This window comes from Centroberyx gerrardi, chromosome 8 (genome assembly GCF_048128805.1).
Source record: "Centroberyx gerrardi isolate f3 chromosome 8, fCenGer3.hap1.cur.20231027, whole genome shotgun sequence".
Taxonomy (NCBI): domain Eukaryota; kingdom Metazoa; phylum Chordata; class Actinopteri; order Beryciformes; family Berycidae; genus Centroberyx; species Centroberyx gerrardi.
Genome location: NC_136004.1, coordinates 17,868,028 through 17,885,884, shown reverse-complemented (window position 1 = coordinate 17,885,884; position 17,857 = coordinate 17,868,028). Strand labels below are relative to the sequence as shown.

Here is a 17,857-nt window from a genome sequence, read left to right as displayed (position 1 = left end):
AGACTAAATAAACATTGAAAGGAAATGTTGTATTCATTTGAATTTTATATGTACGTATGTTGGTCTGGGTGGGTTCGCCCGAGCCATTTTCCCGAGCGCACTGGAAGTGTCTTTCATTCAACCAATCAAATTCGAGCCTCGACAGACAGCGAGGAGGAAGTAACTGTTTTACTTTTCATTTGCTATCAAGCTAACGTTTAGTCGCTGGCGTCTACGACTTTCGAATCGGATACAAATCGATAAGCTACGAGTTAATAATTTAACGTTAACCTCACGACAGCTGTCCTGTTGCCTGGACTGGGTGACGGCGGACCCCAAGGTTACGTTAGCGTCTTGGCTCGATAGTTCGTTAAGAGCATAAAGTTAGCTAACGTTACCAGGTGTTTGCCAACAGGAAGACTAGCTACTGCTAACGTCATCCAACTCTTGTTTTGTTTCTAGGTGGTATGATGTGTAACGGATAAAAATGCAGCTCCAGTTGGTCCATGTTGAAGCTGCTTGGTGATTAAGGTCGAGTCAGACTCTTCTTGCTATCTAAGCCAACGTTGTCAGCTAGCTACTTGGAAAACGAGGGTGAGCAAACCGAAATATGTGCCAACTAACTTAGTTAAGCTAACGTAAGCGTTACTAGGTAGCTAACTTTACATTAACTTTTACATTAACGTTAGCTAAGTCAACTGTTAATGCTGCCAATTTAACTTGACGCTAACGAAAGTCAGGCACCATTAGTTAACCTAATCCAGAAATTGCTTGGCCAGAACATCCAAACGATGTCTGGTTATCTGTCAAAGTGTCAGGTACAGCAGAAAAGCTTACCAAACAAAACCAGTCTGGTGTCAATTTCCTACCTTGCCTGTGGCATAAAACCTCTCCTGGGATGTTCGCTAGTTTGTGACATTAATTTAACCACACTTTTCTTTGTCCCTAGGCTTTGGTGAAGCCATGGCAGATGAAAACACACAGTTCTGTGGCAATTGGTAAGAATTAACTCATCTGGGGAAGCCTTCCGAAAGATTGTCGTAGCGCCAAGTATGTCGTGAAGTAATACTTAAAGACATGCGTTTATTTGACAAGACTTTACTGAAACTGCTCGCAACTCAAGTAGTGCGTTAAATGTCAACTCACGACACCCCTGGACGAGTCGTGAGATTTAAAGAGTCTGCGAGTGCTGTAGCCTATGCAAGACCCCGTGCTGCAGACAGAGGCCGCTGTCTAATCTACAGGACTCACAAAAGAAATATTAAAGATATACTTCACCAATATTGTTCAAAAATGGGGGGAAACATCCCAAATTGCAGCACACTAAATCCTAGCCTGTCATCACTTAAGGAAGACAGTGCCTCACCCATGTCGCACCCATGTTGTAAACCCTTCAGTCTTAGTAATTTGTCAAAATTTCATTTTTGTTGTAGTTTTATTAACATCTGTCTATTACATTGTTTGTATTTTGCTGTTTCCCTTGAAAATCAGAGCCCATTGAACAAATTTGCTTGTCTGCACCCCTCAATGATAGGTATTAACTAGCCTACTAGAAATTAAAGCATGTATAAAAATAGATTTAAATAACTAGACCTATATAAGTGTTATAATGTCTATAGCTAGATTTGAATCCACAAGGCTACACGATTCATGAGGGCCAAAACATGTACCATTACACTTTGCAATCAGCAAATGCAATGGGAGAAATTAATTTATATACTATATAATTTATATATTATACCAGGGTCGCTACAATGTTTTATAGTTGCTTTATAATAAGATGGATATATTCAAAATGCAATGTAGGCCTTTAACTTAACTATTTTAATATGTTTACATTGAAAATATAGGCCACCAACATGCAACAACTAGATAAATAGCACTATATTATTGAAAACGTAATCAAATCGATGATTCTGCTATTGATATGTGATGCTTTGTGCTCTGCAAATTGACAGCTCTTCTGTTGAGCTGTGAGGTCTATATCGTTCTCAAGTTGCTCTTGAAGTGTATGTCATGAAATTTTATTTCTACGATATCCTTTGGGAAAGCCACGTGATATTTTTAAGACATGTCTAAAGGTAGTTTGTGAAGTATGTCGTTGGTGTTCAAGATACATTGTTACCAGGAAAGCTACCAGTGATCAGTCAAGTTGACAAAGTGGTGAATACGTTGTCCTCAATCCTCTCTAGCAAACATGACATTCCGGAGGCCAATTTCACCACTCATGAGATCCACTGCCGAAGAAACATCGCGCTGTGTGAGGTGTGCCAGGAACCAGTGCCCCGGTCAGACCTGCAGAAGCACAAGGAGCAGGAGCATATGCAAGTAAAGACTGAAAAACGTTAGCAAGTTGTAGATGATGTCTGGATTTGAGCACTGCTGCTTTTAAAGGGTAGTAGCAATCAATTTAAGAATCCATGTTATCTGCATAGTCTGGAACAATCAATATTTGTAAACATCATCTACTCCAGGAAACTATGACTTGAACCTGTGACCTGTGGATATTTTTTTCTGTTTCGCCTCTAACATTGCTACTATCCACCTCAAAATGTCTTTCATTCGTTCTTTATGGAGCAGATTCAGGTTCAAGTCTTAGTTTTCTGGCTTTGGCAGAGAATTGTTTATGTGCACAACTGCGCAATGATTATCTGTTGATCTGGATTATAGTTTTGAAAAATATAGTGAACATTGTAGAAGCAATTTGTAGCACACAGGCCTTAAGGACCGCAGCAGGAAGATTTAGGCCTCAAAGCATTTTCACTTTCATTTCAGATTAAATGCAAGTGTGGCTTGAAGATTGAGAAGAATCATATTGATGTTCACCAGGTATTTGTAATGATCTTGTTTAATTCCCCATTCATAATTTGTCACAGCTAACAATCTTGATTCAAACCACCAACTGTGCTTCTTCATGATTGTCTTCTCTTGCAGAGCTCTGAATGTACTCAGCGGCTGGTCCCTTGCCAGTACTGTGACCTGGAGCTCGCTTTCAGTCAGTCCAAAGAGCATGAGGATTATTGTGGGGCGCGCACCGAGCCCTGCCCACTCTGCAAGTGCAATGTAATGTTTAGGGAACAAGCTGTACATCCAGTCTTGTGTGGAAGCCTTACACCGCCCCAAGAGAGGAACAACAGCCGGACAAGTCACAGTCCAGCAGAACCACAGTCTCCAGGGGCGTGGTTTGAAACCCACTCCATCCGAAACCTTCTGAGGGCCCAACAGGGAGGCCCCAAGAATAACAATATTAGTGCAGCGGAGCGCAGAGCCTTTCCCCGTACGCTTGATACCAGAGTTTATAACAGCACCTGGGGACCTCAAGGCCTAGGAGACAGGAAGAACACTGCCCCTAGGAATACAATGTTTAGCCACTGTGAGTTTATCAAGAACCATTTTGAATTTTCTTGTGACAAAGTAGTGCCCACTAGCCTAAATGATATATGTCTGTTCTTTAAATTGTATTTTATCTGTCCTATAGTGCTGGAACAGGATGACATTCTGAGCAGCAGCAACAACAACAACAGTGCTTGGCCGCATGTGGACCCGTCACTGGATGAGGACTCGTCTAGCCTGGACTACCTGTTGGCTCTCAGCCTGCAGAGTGATGGGGAGGCGGGAGAGCAAGGCGTAGAGGTGCCACTGTGGTCTGATGTCTGGGACCACAAACTGGGGAGGACCTCCAACACTTCCCTCATCTCTCCACTCTCTCCCCCCAACAACAACTTCCAACATCTCGCTACAGGCGCAAGTTTGAGTGCACTCCTGGACCATGATCAAACAGGCAAGATAATGTTAATTAGAAGACTTTGACTCATTCTGTAGATGATGTGTTTTTTAGTTGAGTTGGTTAACAATTAAAGGTTAAACAATTAAAGATTTGTGTGCTCCTATTCTGAAATAATGATCCTAAGATATTTTTTTTTATAGATGCCATGCTGCCCTGTGAGTTTTGTGAGGAGCTGTTTCCTGAAGAGGACCTCATTTTGCATCAGGTTTGATGCAAAATTATCCAATTATTATCCAATTATCCACTAATCACACTATTTTTATTAGAGCTGAGCTTGGGAATTATTTGCTACAATGCTGAGTGCACACATTTTTTCCCTTGTTTTAGCACCAGTTTCTTCATACAGACCGATTGAAAAGATGAGACTGAACTGGTCTGAGTAGATGTTAAGGCAGCTAGAACAGACACAAGGCATACATTATCTAGTGATCTCATGTCCTCATGCTTCCAGTCTCTCTGCAGTCCTACTGTGTTGGCCTGCACAATGAATTGGAAAAGAAACCCAGTAACCCTGGCCTGCAAATCAAGTTGCTTGTTGGAGAAAGTATTTTATGTTCAAACCAGGCAAACCATGAGCAAGAGCATCTAACTAATTTAGTTTGATTATCATCTATCCAGTGTCTGGTTGGTTTTTGCAATTCACTTTTTTATTGGGTTTCTGTCAAACTTACATACAAACCATATAAAACATGCAACCAGGAAAAAACAACATAAAAACACAGAATAAGGGGAGGACAGAGGTAGAGCATTATAATGTACATCCCGTTACATTTTCAGCTGGTACAACTCTTCATATTGAATCACATTTAAATAAGAGCTCCATATCTTTATAAACGGCACCGTTTAACTTGCAGCACAAGTTTTTGTAGGAAGCAATATAGAGCATTGTTGTAGAAGGTCTGTACTGTTTTTGTTTTTTTCCCACCTCTACCAACGGCATGTCAACAAATTCTTGAAAGACACATCATTCAACATGAAACTTCCATTACAGTTTGTTAGGGTTGTAAATTGTCTGTTGATCAGTTTCCAGCTTGCTGTAGCGCTATGTTCGCAACACTTGCCCTCACCTCCCCCTTATTTCATTACCGTGCATGTTGTTTTTCCTCTGGAGCTCCTGTATAGCCTCATTCTGAAACCTGTCCACACTGCCAGCTCAATTCTGTCGGGCACTTTGAAGGTTATTGGAAGCTGCTCCATACTCAAATGGTTTAGCAATGACTGCATACTCACAAATGTACAAATCTCAATCAGTGTAAATGCACAGATCCAATCAGGTTTTACATGGCACGCAGACTTTTGCATACCTTTCTTTTTCTTTGTTTCAGACTAGTCGCAGTTCACTTACAGCCTTTGCCTGTTTCAACAAGCAACCCTCATCTCCCTCATTTCCACGTAATGAGGACATGATGACCAGATCTAATCAGGTTTTACATAGCATTAAACCTTTTATGTACCGTTTTGTTTTTCTTTGTTTCAGACTGGTTGCAGTCCAGCCTCAGCCTTTGCCTCTTTCAGTAAGCAACCCTCCTCTCCACCTAATGAGGACAGGATGAGCAGGAGTGCTAGGAGCCTGATGCACAGCATACCTGACACCCTTACTGCCAACCTCCCTACTTTCCCTCGGTCCATCTCCCCACCCTCCTACAGTCCTCCAGCCAGTCCACTAGAGGGCGATCTGGTCATTCCATGTGAGTTCTGTGGCGTGGCGCTAGAGGAGTCTGTCGTCTTCCACCATCAGGTATGCTCCTCGTCAGTTCAGGCAGCAGTATTGTAAACAATAACCCGTTCAACTTATTGGCATATCATGAGTGATGGTCAAGTTACTTTATAGTATTGCCTACAAAGAAAGTTTATTTTTAACCGTTGTAGGGATTACAAAAAAAAAATAAACTGAGGGCTCTAATAGCAATTGAAAATGTGTCTTAAAATTGCAAATATTTCCATATCATGACTGGGAGCCCCAGCCTATAAAGATCATTGCTGAATGTGTATACAATGCATGTTAAAAACAAACAAAAAAACACAACTCTGATCCAAAATTTTTATGTTTCAGTATTCTGAACGTCAGTCTCTCAAACAAACTTCATTCTGGAGGGGAATGGAAAAATGAGGGACTAATGTATTGCATATTTGTCCTCTGAGAGCGCTGTGATTTTTGTTTTCTTTTTTTATTGCCTCCCAGGATAAATGCGACCTGCGACCCCGTGCTGTCTATCCAGTGAATAATATAGCAAAAGCATCTTTCAAAAAACCCTTGACCCCTGCAAGAGATCCCCTTGGTCGGACTTCGCCAGATTTACAGAGAAGAATAAAACACCAGGGTAATATTGACCAGTTATCATGTTACACACACACTTTTGAAAATGTGCATCCTCATGACATCTTTTGTGAGGACATGATGTTGTTTTAATGTTGTGTCTATTTTTTACATTTAGCAGACCCCTTGGATGACCGCTTTGGATTCGACAGAGAAAGACCACCGTGGCAAAACCTAAGGGAGTGGCAGAGAGGCTACAGTGGACTGGCGCCTCAAAGGAAGATGTCCAACTGCGATGTTTTTGTGAAAAACAGACCTCAGCATGGCAGGGAAGCAGAAGGGGCTCACCCATCTTTCAGTGACACTGAAAAGTGTGGTTCTGCCCCTCCAAAGGGGTAAGAGCAATGAAATAACCTACGCTGCCTGTTTGGCACTGGTACAACTTATTTTTATTTCACGTGGATTACTTCAGCTCTAGAATTTCTTAATCAACTATAATAATTTGTGCTTCATTCATAAGGAAATTCTAGTAGAATGTAATGTTAATATCATAATTTTGAATTTTGTTTGTCTGCCAGACTACATCCTCCAGAAAATAAGGAAGGGCGAAGGAACACAAGGAATCCAGTGATGAAGGTACTCTTAAGGTTTCTCTCTAAATCAAATCCTAATGTTTTCCTAATGGACAGTATGATGAAAGCATGTCACTCTCAAGGATTGATGTTATTAAGTCCCCACAAACCCTCTCAGTTAAACCTAAACCCAGCATTTCTGAGTCAGTCATCTTGTTCTGACCCTGAAATATGAGAAGTGTGAAGGTATCGATATATGTGGCCCATGGTACAGGGTCACAAACACTGTGGCCGGTGTATTTTTATGTGCCTTAATATTACAAGTTAGAAATGTCTGGCCATTTTACAGCTAAGAGTGAAGATGGTTAAATGTCAACATAGCTAACATCACGGTAGGCCAAGAAAACTAATATATAATAATAATTGTTCAGTCAACATTTTCAAAATATTAAGTTTGGGTTTGCAGGTGGGGGATGATGCTTATGTATTTTCCTCTCACTGCCTCTCGGTGTGTGTCTGTACTGAATCATGTCAGTCCAGGGGCCTGTCTCACGGAGCAAGTTCATCCTAGTTTAGGGCATCTTTGCAATAGCTGGCTTCTCAAAACCAAACAATGGCTAATCTGGCTGCGTTGAAGGGAATAGGGGTGCAATCACTCTTGGGAATCCTATGAAAGAAGTTCAGCACACTTAATATCCAACAGTAAATTTCATTCATTAATGATAACTATAATCAAATAATGTAAGCTGCCTGCTATGTGGTAGAAGCCCTCCTTTATAGCCAGAGTGTACAAATGGCCTGGAAACACTATAAACATTTATTATAGCCCTGATATAATAAATCATGGGAAAGCAAAGTGTTTCTGTTGTCCTGTAAACAGCCCTTCTTACCATCTGTTCATTCATTAGTATCCCCCTGCACAGTTGTTTTTATTATTTGTCTCATTTATTTGAATGCAGTGTTTTTGTTCATATCTGGCTTTATAAATAGAATTGTTGCAATAAAGGCTATTTAAAAAAATTTTAAAAAGTCCACAGGATCCTCCAAGAACGGTAATGCCATTTTTTTCTATGGTTAGATCTGATAGCCTGAACATAACCTGCTGGTGTGCAGCCTGAGTTACCATGGTGATGTACTCCGCTTAAAAGTGAGACCTTTGGAGTCTGAAATGCTTTGTCCACATTGTTTTTCAATTTCCAGTTGCCCAAGAAGCAAAATGAAGAGCAGCAAGAAGAGTGAGAGCAGAACTATCTGGAGAAAAAGATGCTCACCAAATCTCCTTCTCTGTTTCTTTCGCTCATCTCACTTTTGCAATCAGAACATGTACACATCTGATAAGTGCCTGTGTGAGTAGTAGATGTCATGCAGTTTATTTGATGAAGAGTTTTAGCTATTCCAAGTGAATTAGTTTGGTGATCAGCATCTTTTGCTTTAATTTCAAGATTTATTTAAAACATCTGTATAACATCCAGCTGACAAATTATTTTAAAATGCATTTTATTTTATCTCATTTTGATTTTTAGCTATCCAGGTTATCGCCATTTAATGATAACATCAAACACAGACGCAAGCATTTTGTCCATGTGTATTTGTCTGACTTATGTTTTCACCCGTTACTTTGTATATCTAAGGGTCTTTCTCAGTGTCCCATTCTAGTTATTGCTTCTTTATATAACCTAAAGCACTTTGATAGATTATTTTGCTAAAAAGGGCTTGAGGAACATATTGGATAAATTTATGCATTGCTGACCAAGAAAAAAAATCAAACATTATTCTGTCCTGTATTGTCTTTAATCCTTTGAGTGATAGTCTGATTTTATTGTATTTTTTTGATTCAATCATATCGATGCTATATGTGTGATGTTATGGATGTCTTTAGAGCTTTCATGCAATGTCTACAATTCATATTTTTTAAATTTATCTGATGTGTACTTCTATCCCAAATAGAAGCCCTGAGTACATTGATAAGATATATTGTATGTCCATATGTATGTGTATCATAGGATTCATTTTAGAAATGCTAAACTGGACAGGGATAGGCAACCATGTGCTATGGAGAGCCAAGAGTGTGGAGGTTTTCATTCCAACCAAAGACTACCAGGTGATTTCACTGATCAGTTCCTCCTCTCTGGGTGAAGGAGTGCTAATCAATAAAGTCACCTGTAGTGTTTGGTTGGAATGAGCTGGACCTGGATGCTCTCGGCCCTCCATAGCACACAGTTGCCTATCCCTGGTGTAGGATTTTAACTCTCTTGAGATTCTTTGTCTTGTGTATGTGTGTATGTGTGTGTGTGTGTGTGTGTGTGTGTGTATATTAAATATTTTTACTGAAAAAGTAAACAGTGAGACAGAGTATTCTATCAATGTTATACGTTTGATACCTCCAACACATATCCCGCCTCGATTTGCCAATCATGATGCCAAAACCTTGCTAAGAAGTAAAGGTAATAAAACTTGTCTCAGTTTGCCACTTCTTCTATATTTGCAATAGTCACTTCATGATGTCACGAACCAGTCTAAACTTGTCTTCAGGTGCAGCCGGTGTGAGGGGTGATTAATGCCACAGAGAGGCAGGAGAAGCTTCAGCAACATCCCCACTAGTTTGGATTTGATTTGTGGCAATGTAGCACTGTCTCATAGTCATGTGGAGGAATGATTTAGACAAAATTAAATTAAAATATGTAAATAGTTAAGTTGTTAAATGTCATAAATATATGTGCATCAAAATTGTGAAAAATATTTATGTAGGCTATTCATTTATTTGTGTTGCAAGGTGAACAGTGTTGCAGAGAAATGGGAAGATTTGTTTTGAATTTTTCTTGCCAATGAGACTAGTCAGCTACTTACGTATTTTTGGCCTAACATGTAATTGAGAAAAAAAAATACAACTCTCTGTTCAAATGGTCTATTTGAAGAAAGATTCTGTAATCTTGATCTTGTGGTATCTAGATGAGAGTGATCCTATCTGGACTCTGGATTAGAAAATCTGTACAATTCTGACATTGCCTGTCCAGTCACCCCATATAAATATGATGCAGGTTCGGCCGAGGATGGTGTCTGCGATTGTGGATGTGGATAGAGTGAAGAGAAATTTACTACAATACTTGCTTGATTGTGCTGCAAGCAACCTAGCTAAACTTGAAAGTGAACAATAATGCTGTGTAGTCTACTATGAGAGCAAAACCTGCATCTGTTAGAAACAGACCAACTTCCACAGCCACGAGGCAGACAATATTTTTGAGCATAGGGTCAACCAACTAGTGAGCACAACTGAGCTCACATTCAAATAAAATGCTGATTTAGTAGGTTGATAGGATTGTACAGAATCTGTACTTTATATTTTTTTCCCCTCTCAAGTTGGCCAAGATGTTAACAAGCAGCTTGGTTTCCACATGAAGAGCTTCAGCTTCTGCTTCTCCTCCTCCTCCTCCTCCTCCTCAGTGGCATTAATCACCCCCTATACTCTGACGGCCGTTTTATGCCCGCCCACCAAGCGGCGCGCTTTGAATGAGCATTGGGAGACGCCGGAGAGAGAGGGGCGGGCTTAGACAACTTTCAGTGGGAATTCTCTGTTCAAAAGCTGGCACCCTCTCCCTGTGTGGGCCTGTTTCAGCTTTCACTTTAATTCAACAGACGACAAAAGAGGATCGAAATATGCTTTCCATAAGCGGGATACTCTTTTATTTGCGTTAATTCAAAAGACGTTTCTGGCGTCAACTGTTCTGAGGATTGTGATAGACGGCAAAGAAAAAAACAAAACCCCACAACAGAAACAGTTACTAACCGTGCAGGTGGTAGGCTACACGTTGACCGGCGGAACCACACCACATCACGACTGATCACCTAGAGCTTCTCGTCTCACCTGTGTCTGACAAGAGAGATTAAAATGTCTCTTGAGAGTTATTCAACTCTGGATGAGTCCGCTCTCCGAGCCTTGGTGAGTAGATGAATGGGATGCTGCTGAAGTGAAGTTAGTCAGAGTGGTGTTATAATACCAGGGGGAGAGTCATTTAGTTATTTTTCACACTGTAATCATGAAGTGGAGGGTAAACCCGCCTCAACTCAGTTTACCATCCTTATCTTCTATTTGCATACATTTACAGTAGCCTTAAGGAAGTGGTATCAAACTGATGTAAGTTATATTAGGATAGGCTCTTTTAAGAAAAAACAACATAAATCCATACTTTTTAATTATATTTTATTATATATATATATTTTTTTAAATATTGATTTTTGTTTATATTGGTAGATGTTTTCCTTATGATGATCACTGACTGGAGGTCATAGTTTGCTCAGCTTTGTGTTTACCATCTAACTGTAATAAGACAAAATATGCTGATTCAACAACCTTTACAGCCTCACAACTTTACTTACTGAATATACATTTTCCAGCTCTTCACTGACATAATTACTGTTAGGATGGCATGCTTTATGCATTTTGAGTGACCTATCTCTCATACATGACAGTTAAAATGGAGTGAGAGTACATAATAATCCTGACATAGGTGGGCTGCAGACATATTCTTGTTTTTCTGTGTGTCTATTCCAAGACAAATTGTGCATTGAGAGTTCAGCAGCGCATCCTCAGAGTGTCATTCCTCTAACTGAAGTCTGATGTGAACTCAATCTGCAGAATATGAGTTGTTAACTTGTTAACCTAACAAGAGAGAAGAAGTGACTCCTGACACCTGACTCCAGATTCACGTGGATGTTCAGTTTTCATGTGATCCCTCATAATGATACACAGCAACCATCTCTAATAGTGTAACAGTGGAAGGCGGTAATAGTCCTTTCACATGTGGGTGATTCACTCATTTTCATAATTCACCTTAGCCGTTACTGGAGTAGACATTATGTCACAAGTGTGATCAGCAAATTATTGACACGGTGAACATATCATAGGCTATAAACTCTCAGACTTACTGGTTGACGGAGAAATGAGTCACTTTAATTGTTTCTTAAATGGAACGCAAAGGAAAACAATGTGAAACATTAGTCTGCCTGTCATACGTCTTGACACCTGTCAGACAGACAGGAGACATTTATAAGGAGACATTAATCATCATGGGTTAGACATGGGTACACTGGGCTTGTCTGAATCACTCATGCAAATACACACACCCATACATGAAACAGCTGAGGAGTAGCGTCTTTACCATTCTACTTAATTCTGTAATAACCAATACTCAGATATAATGAACATGCAATTTGTGTTGCTCAAAAACTTAAAATGATCAATTCACTAGTATAAACAAATAGTAGTTGATTTATTGCACATTATTACAGTGCCGTCACCACATTAACTAGTTTGTTATTACTAGCGCTATTATAAATGTAGCTCTTATGTCTCTTATGCCACCTTTTACTGCTGAAGGCAATAATGCAACTTTTCTTGCATGGTTGGAGGTGTGCAGAGCTGTACAGTGATGTGAACTTTCAGATGTGGGACAAGTAAATACAGTGGTGTATACAGTGGTCTTGTTGATCGCCTGTCATATTGGACCAAAGTTCTTGTTTGTTGCTTGACTTCTCAAGACATTATCCTCACCAGTTGCTTTCCCAAGAATGAGTGTGCTGAGAAAAGGCCATCTTAGAATAACATTTTGATTTCCATTTCTTAAAGATTGGTAAACCTGACAAGGAAAGGCTGTTTATTTTGGATCTAGGCGGGGTTCAAGTATAATGTTTTGTTGACCTGGCTTAAGCTATTTAAAATGTCTTAATGATTGCCTATCCATCCTTTATCCAAAGTCTGGAATTGTCTGGCCAAGAGCTATAGTTTCTTCTTCTCATAAATCCCTGAAAAGGCAAACCTTTACCACAAGTGAGATTATAATAGTGTGAGAACAGGACTACCACACGAAAATAATATTTTTCCTTAATATTTTCAGTATAATGAATGTAATGATCAAACCAGAGTATTGGTTGCTTTGCTCAGTTCTGTGCCCTCGTTTATGAGTTTATATAAAGAATACAGATATTAATAAAAATCCTAAAAAAAAAACAGAAAGACGAGGAAAAATAGTAGATATTTTGCAGACAAGAGAAAAAAATTCCATGGGGTTTATAAAAATACTTCTTCTCTCAAAAGAATTTGAATTAAACTGAGTGGTTACTAGGAAGGACTCAACATGGTGACCGCAAAATATTTGCAGAGGGGATCTTTGACATCAAGTGAAAGCAAAGGATAGGGACATCTTTAGCTTTATGTTTCCTTTTTTAATACTACGTATTTTTTCTGTATTTTATTGATTAGAGCCCCAGATTGACAGGTGGATGAGCGTATGCTATCACAGTGTCAGAGGACTTCCATTAACTGCCTTTTATCTCTGTTATATTTCATATCACAATTTTTTTTGCGACAATCACATCAGATGGTAGACCACACCACATTGTTATTCAGAGAAACAGAGCTTTCATGAATCTCCCTGTGCAGCCTGAACCCTGTAAGAGCTTGCTGTAACATGCAGGCGTTATCAAGAGAGCTAAAGCAACAGAATAAAACGTCGGTATCACATGCACATGCGGGCAGTGGAATTCACTGGGTTTGTCTTCATGTGACGCCGATGTTCATGACCCAGTCAGCATATAAGCTGTGGAATGCTCTGCCTCCTCAGCGGTGTATTTATTGAACTGATGGAGGCCGAGCGGAGCGTCTCCCCCACAGCTTCCCTCTCTCAAACGTGACCACCAAGCAGGGTCACCAAGATCCCACATATTCAGTGATGATGTTTGCGGTGACTCAAGTGTCGTGTTTTTCCATACTGGAGTCGACTTCAAAAGAAACAAACTCTGTTTTCGCTTATTGCTCCAGAGGAATCGTTGATATGGGGCCACGGTGGAATTTAAAGTTCTGCTTGGCAGAGAGATGAATGGCGCCTTATGTGTTTTTCTATAAGATCTGATACTCTGCAGTGTCCAAATTTAGCAACTGCTGAGCTACAACGCTAAGACAGGCCTTATTATGAACACTGCACATGGTAGCAGTTTGTGAACGAAGAATTGTTAATTGTCGAAACTCAGGAAACTAGTAAAAAAGGTGATCGAGCAAGTTTGCAGTAAAATTTGGAGATGCCTATATGCAATAGGTAGCAAAGAAGGGTGGAGTGGTTGCTATAAAACTGTTGGATAACGTACACAAACCCATGGCTGTGTTATCCTTAATGAACTAAACAGGCAGAAGGTCATATGGCAGTCTCTGCAACGCCACTAATCCCATGAATACACCTCCATTCAAAGCACTGGCTGCCTGCTATATTGCTCATTAATTCCCCTCCATGGCAACCAGGAAAAGCATTTTTTCTCTTGGCTGCAATTACTTAAATACACACATAGTTGTCAGTTGGTGTCCCAGTTTATTTGACTGGAGACATGCTGAGAGAGGATGTTTGCGGCGGGTCATCTGTATGAATGGTGCTTAATGTTTTATGATCTCTAGCCACAAAAGTGAGACAAAAGCTACTGAAGTCTGGTGGAGCAAACCCCTATCCAACCAAATCACTCCAACTCCCCACCACTTTAACTTAAAAACAGAATACAAATGCAGATTTTCTGCTGATTGCCAGCTGTGAGTGTGATGATTATCAGTTATTCCACCCGCTGGATCTGCTGTGTGGCGATGTGTCAAACCTGCCGGACGAGCCGGGACCGCAGGTGTTTTCTCACTTAGTAGCTACTATGGGAAGCCGACTCCTCCCTCAGTCACACAGGCATTGTTAGGCAGAATGCACCTGTGTGATTAGATAAGAAGGTGGTTTGACTTTGGCGTCTGTCAGCCGCACCATCACCTCCCTTTTTCTTGCCTCTGCACATTCCCTCCTAGTTTGCAACATAGACCAGCAGGTGCAAGAGTGAAATGTTACCTCCTACAATCTTACACATTAGTAAGCATGTCCAAATTATCAAGTTTGAATAGATGTGACTGCTTGGAGAAATTTCTGTCCTAGACGCCTGTTGGGCTGATTTTGCATGCTGGACTTCTTGCATAATGATTTGTAAGTGGTCTTGCTGGCCCTGTGACCGTCCCTTCTCCCTGGTGAACAAGAGGCATTCACACATGTTTAAAATAGAGCAATTTCACTCTGTGGTTCAGGTCTGGTAATATATGGGACCCCTGGGCCCCAGTTTTATGGTTCTCTGGGCTCTTTGTGTGTTGACAAGGGCTCAACGGTTACAGTCGGGCAGAAAGAATGGGCTTGTTTTTAGGCTCTCAGCAGAGTCCCCAGGTTCTCCTTACCCCCCTGAGACATGGTCCAAAATGTCAGCCACATCATCAGGAAGGGAATAAATCGGAAAAATTACGCCAGATTATATAACTGCTGTCTGGGTTTATTTTCAGATGCTGTGGGTATATGCAGATTTTGCTTTGTTTATGTTGTCTTGTACTTGTTTAAAGGGAACGTATTTTGATCACACCATGAAGATAAAACTGAATTGTGAAGAGCCTGTCTGTTAATTTGCATGAAAACCATTACTCTTTCTACAAAGATGTTGACTTGAATGTTTTCTAAGAAGTCCTGGATGCAAGCTGTTGCATGCAGCACAGATCTTCCCGCGATTACAGCTCCCCCCCCTTCGCCACACACACATAGAACACACACACACACACACACACACACACACACACGCACACACACAAAAGAAGACGTGATTCTAGGTATTTTTGTGTTTCTGACCATCAGTAACACCTGCTGAGTCTCGGTTTACTGCGGCACAACGTTCTGCTGGTTGGTGAACATTATTGCTTTTGACCTCGGTGGTAGTTAAGAGTGTTTTATTGCAAGTGTTTCCCTCACCTGGAGCGAGGAAGACCGTTCAAGCTGTAAACTACAAGTACAGAGTTCACAATGCACACCTGATTCACTCTGCTGGGCCTGTGATCATTCGCAGAGGTATTTACTTCCGTCACATTTTTCATAAAGCATTTCCCCTGTGATTATCTCCTTCAGTTTCAAAGGTGTCAAGGAGGCCATAATGACGAAATGTGGTGTGAAAACCACAACTTAATTTGGCATTCAAGGCAGTTTCACATTTCCCTCTTCTCAGCTGACGGTGACGCAGTACAAGTTATCTACACTGTGATGTTGACAGTACCTAGTCCATCACAGCGACCAGTTTATGGCTGCTGCTTGTAGACATCAGCCTCCAACACTGAATATCCAAATACGCAGCCAAGCACAGGGAGATAAGAAGTAGCATGTTTGTTTGATAAAGCAGGAAACTTCTGTTACTGAATAATCCTATTAATAGCATGCCATTTTGGGCCCCATAGGGATGAGAAAAAAACACAGTGAACTTTGAGATTGTCTACACATAAACTACAGCAAAGTCTATTTTTGGTTTATTGCCATTAACTAGTGTGTTGTTCTTGAACAATGACTTTGAGTGAAAGCAACACAATTTCAGATGCATTTTAGCAAAAATCTACTTGAAGTATGAAGTTGAAAAATATCTCTGGAAACATACAAGCTGGCTTTTGAATGTGGAGGTTTGTAGTATTTAATAATTAAAGAGAATACCAGGGATTTATACCAGGCATTGTTTTGTCATTTAAAAATATCAAATATAAAATGCAATATAGAATATCACCGATGTGACCGTTTTTTTACTTATTATAAAAGAAGCACTCCAACAGGTCGATTGCAGCTTATGTCAGGCTCAGTGCACAAATACACTGCTGATGAGAAATTTAAATGCTGCGGTGCATTTCACTACCTGGCAAAGAGTTCTTGAGACTCACAGTTCTCTGGACACGTGTGTGTGTGTGTGTGTGTGTGTGTGCGTGCGTGAGCATGTGTCTCAGTGTGTAAACTGGATATGCTACTGCTTATCCCGTCTGTGTATCCCTTTGATAAAAAACAGTATGGTTCAGTGTTACAGGCTTAAAGAGGGAGACCAGAGGGTTGGAAAAACGGAGAAGACGCCTCACCACAGCTGCTTCCTGGTGTGAAACACTCACCTCAATCATATGATTTGTGTGGCTTATGCAGTATAGCCTGGAAGACTTGAATAAATATATACTGTATATGCTGCCTTGACAAATGAGGTGTCAGCCAAGGAGTGAAATAATTTTTGTAAGCATCAGATATGAGACAGATTCTGCTGTCACAGCAGCTCTGGTCTCTCTCTCTGTTAAGTGATCCAGCAGACAGGGCTAAAGCGACTGGTCCCCATCTGTCTAGAACAACACTCCGCCAAATGGAAAACTCTGCAAAAGGGATTGAAGAGGTGCTCCTTATCCCCCTCCTCCTGCTGCTGCACCACCCTGCGTCTCTGAGATGGACAGGCAGTGAGATCCCAGTTTGATCTCATGCTTTAGGGATTCAGAGTTTTGACTTCTGCTGCTTTTGGTAACTCACACTCTCAGCTGCCGTTTGGACTGTTTTCCAGGTGTTTTGGAATCGGGAGAGATGCTTAACAGATGTGTACGACCTCAAGCAGCCATGATCTTGATAAGCCAAATTACAGAGGAGATTCTGTGTTCAGAGATATTAGGTATTGCATAGAGACATAGAGTGCACTATAATAACTGTGGGCTAAGGCTACCATATAGGAAAATAGTAACCTTCATTGAATTTTTCTTACTGTTTAATATGGGCAAAATCATCTAATGAATCTTAAATCATTTAAAAAGTTTCCTAAAAAGCATATGTAGTTAGTTGATATTCACTTTCTCAACTTTACAACATTCACAACTTGCACTGCACCTCTTGGGAAGTGCAAGTTGTGACTCTCACCATAGCTAAGACACTATTAAAACCCATTTGAGCACCCTTTTGCTGTGCTCAAATAGGGGTTTTCCATTGCACTAGTGCCTATCTGTACCTTTATTAGCCCTACTGTGGTTATGGTACAGTGTTAGAAGCCTTTGGTTTTCTATTGGAATGCTGACCAGGTGTGGTCCTGTTTGTGGAGGAAAGCAGCATACAGAAACCAGCTTGCAACTCTGCCATGATCAAAAATGTTCGGGTGTTCTGCCAAGACGCAAACTGAAACCAAACCATTAAAAAAACAACATAATTGAAAAACATATCACATTTCACCAGCGTGGGCACAAGATGGTATTCTTACGCAGTGGAAAAAAACATAAAAATGAGGCTGGTTTTCTGGAGAGATGAGCAGCGAGGTGTCGTCAGAACAGACACAGATGACTGTGGTTTTAGCCTTCCTCTATTGAATCCCTCAGGAAAGAGCCATTTCCTGAGATCCGCCAGAAATTGTCCAGCGGATGTTGATGTTTTGCTCTCCAGCTTAGTGTTTTTA

General features: G+C 40.6%; 2 protein-coding genes across 3 annotated transcripts in view; both read left to right on the top strand.

Moving 5' to 3' along the window:
- Positions 1–179: 179 nt before the first annotated feature.
- trafd1 (TRAF-type zinc finger domain containing 1) lies at positions 180–8,940 on the top strand. 2 transcript variants are annotated; one of them, XM_078285320.1, is made up of 13 exons: positions 180–319; positions 442–573; positions 929–977; positions 2,172–2,307; positions 2,755–2,808; positions 2,914–3,352; positions 3,458–3,760; positions 3,907–3,971; positions 5,244–5,504; positions 5,949–6,087; positions 6,202–6,418; positions 6,602–6,659; positions 7,796–8,940. In XM_078285320.1, the coding sequence occupies exons 3-13, from the start codon at positions 943–945 to the stop codon at positions 7,832–7,834; spliced, it is 1,746 nt and encodes a 581-aa protein (XP_078141446.1). In that variant the 5' UTR covers positions 180–319; positions 442–573; positions 929–942; the 3' UTR covers positions 7,835–8,940. The 2 variants fall into 2 exon arrangements, with proteins under 2 accessions (XP_078141446.1, XP_071777004.1); XM_071920903.2 differs by having other exon boundaries at positions 190–573; positions 6,205–6,418.
- A 1,228-nt stretch (positions 8,941–10,168) lies between these two features.
- Positions 10,169–17,857, top strand: part of smtnb (smoothelin b) — a 49,812-nt gene continuing 42,123 nt past the window's right edge. Inside the window, exon 1 of the mRNA XM_071920876.2 lies at positions 10,169–10,532. Coding sequence (XP_071776977.2) covers positions 10,482–10,532 — 51 coding nt within the window. The 5' untranslated portion in view covers positions 10,169–10,481. The remainder of the gene's footprint in view (positions 10,533–17,857) is intronic.

Coding starts and splice junctions, on each gene's coding strand:
- trafd1 (XM_078285320.1), top strand. CDS start 943: ATGGCAGATGAAAACACACAGTTCTGTGGCAATTG. Junction 3,761..3,906: donor CCTGGACCATGATCAAACAG/GCAAGATAATGT, acceptor TTTTTTTTATAG/ATGCCATGCTGCCCTGTGAG. Junction 6,419..6,601: donor GGTTCTGCCCCTCCAAAGGG/GTAAGAGCAATG, acceptor TTTGTCTGCCAG/ACTACATCCTCCAGAAAATA.